At 40.4% G+C, this 2,500-nt stretch overlaps 1 protein-coding gene across 2 annotated transcripts in view; it reads right to left on the reverse strand.

The window, feature by feature from the left end:
* Positions 1-2,500, reverse strand: part of Vps35 (Vacuolar protein sorting 35) — a 37,491-nt gene that overhangs the window by 18,805 nt on the left and 16,186 nt on the right. For both annotated transcript variants that reach the window (XM_027379759.2, XM_027379755.2), the window contains exon 7: positions 23-106. In XM_027379759.2, coding sequence (XP_027235560.1) covers positions 23-106 — 84 coding nt within the window. The remainder of the gene's footprint in view (positions 1-22; positions 107-2,500) is intronic.

A 2,500-nucleotide genomic window follows, 5' to 3' on the forward strand; every position in this document is an offset into this window, starting at 1 on the left:
CAGGGTATTCAAATCTCCTCACCTGAATTATGCATTCCATTAGATATTCCTGAGAAAGAGGGTCTCTGCAACTCACAGCCTGCTCTAAAATTCCAGGCAAAACACTCTGAAAGGGGAAATCATAATTTTCTAGTCCCATGAGGTCTGGTGCAAAAGTTAAGTGTGTATAATACCCTAAAACAAAATATCAAATGCACTGACTCCATGCAACCATAACTGTTGCAGAACACATCCAAAGTTCCTGAGAAGACAAAAATAAAGGAAAAAATTAGCCCAGCTGAGATGAGGCCAGCTACAAATTTCCTTTCCATCTTGAAGTGTACACATTGTTCCTTTTGCCTAAAGACTCAGTTTTTTGCACTTTCTGTCAAAGCTAACTAGTGTGTCAATTCAAGTTTTTTTTCTTTTCTTTTTCAAGGAGGGAGATACGTTTAGTGTGAGTGTATACAAAAAAAAAAGACATTATGCATTACACACTGAATATGTAGCAGTACATTAATAACATGAAAATGAATTTTCAAATTCAATGAAAGAATTTGAGGAACTGGGTTATTACAACACCTTGCAATCCATGTGTTGGTTATCTTCATGCATCTGGCTGTATCACTGATTTTGTAATTCACTTATTGTATCTCTTGTGTTTTATGTATTTCACTACCTCCTTATCACCTTCACTGTTTGCTTTCTCTACAGCCTTTGTCTAGGAAAAAGGCATGAGTTCATTCACTCATAGGGGGAATGCTGCAAGGGGCCAGGTTGCGAGACTGACTTTTTGGAAGCCAGATAGTTTTGATGAACTTATGCTTGATAAAGTGGCTTTCACCTGACTCATACCCTTATTGACATCTCTGTGCCAGCAAGTCATGACATGTTCATAAAGAAACGTGCTTACTAAGCTGCAGGATGATGGCCAGTTCCAACAAGCTGTTGTTAGTGTGTTAGTACTCACTCACAGCTGAGTTGATTGAGAGGGGCAGCCAAGCGCAAACCCAGGACCTTGTGATTGCAAAGCCAGTGCTCTACCACTGAGCTATGCCACTTCTATGGTGGCAAGACCCCCATCTATTCTGAGACACTGCAGCTGTCTACAAGCCAGTTAGTCTGGGTAAACCCCCACTACATAGTCTGACCTTCAACTACTCTATACCAATACCACCAACTCAAACTTTGTTGATTGTGATACACTACTACCAATGATGGGCATTTATACACAGAATTGGCCATACTGATACATACATACTTAAAAATTGTCTAAAAAGATTCCATTAAATTGATTCTTTGTAGCTAGTTAAAGTGATACCAATACCAATACATGTATTACCTATGCATTATTGTTAGAAAATAACCAAACTGCCAAGCAATTATACTTGCAACTGACAGGTGCATTCATGGCAATCAGTGCATATATTAAAGAGTAACAAAAAGTCATTAATTTATGACCAAGGGAAAGAGGCGATGGTCCCCTGCCTCTTTCACACTTCTTGTTGACACACTGAGTGAGAGATAGAGAGAAAATACATAGATAGATACATAGATATAGACAGATATACAGACAGGTACACAGAGAGAAAGAGGACAGAAGTAGGAGTTATAGACAATGTGAGTGAGTTGAAGAGAGATAGACAGATAGAGAGAAAGATAGAGAGAGAGAATGAGATAGAAATGATAAAGAGAGAGTTAGATAGTGGAAGAGAGTCACAGACACAGGCAGAGAATGTATCAATGTATCAAAAAAAAATTCTATAAATTTTGAGAAAAATACCCTAGCGACACTGATAAAATAATTCTGTCACTGAGTAGCTAAAGCAATAATGATATCAATACAATAAGTATGAGTCGATACAAATCACCTATACATGTATCGCCATTTTGCCCATCTATGGCTATTATACATGGTAACAGAGAAGGCATATGCCTACTCCATGCCAATGCAGTGATCTGCAGTTGTCGTTCATGGCATAACTCACAACTACCATTTTCATTCCAGTCAAGAGCAGTCACAACTAGTGGTCTCTCTCTCACCAGGCTGAGAACTAAGTTATGTGCTACACTCTTACATAGCATTCTCCATTTGCCCTACCACTGAGGTCACAAGCGCTCATCGTTAACAGCCTCATCTTCTCCAGGCTCTTTGAGTTGGGTTTTACTGATACTTAGTGCCATTGCTTCACCCAATGCAGGCTATGCCTTTCACACTCCTTATAGGTTCAGCAATGGGTATTTGGTGCCTTTCTCTCTGTTGCTTACTGCCATGCAAAAAGTATGCTGATACAAAGTCAAGTGAGCCAATATTTAAGCCACTAACGACGGGTGTCCCACATATGAGACACCCGAAAAAATAAACATTGCCGGGTGTCCCGCCAGTGTGCCACTGTATCGGGGCTCACGCTCCGACGCAACAGCGGGCCATGGCTGGTGGGCGGAAAGAGTCCAGGACAGCTCTGCCCGCCAATTTTGCAGCCACCCAGAATCTTTTATTTTCAGCTTCAAAATATACCAG

The sequence above is a fragment of the Penaeus vannamei genome, chromosome 32, assembly GCF_042767895.1.
Source record: "Penaeus vannamei isolate JL-2024 chromosome 32, ASM4276789v1, whole genome shotgun sequence".
Lineage (NCBI taxonomy): Eukaryota > Metazoa > Arthropoda > Malacostraca > Decapoda > Penaeidae > Penaeus > Penaeus vannamei.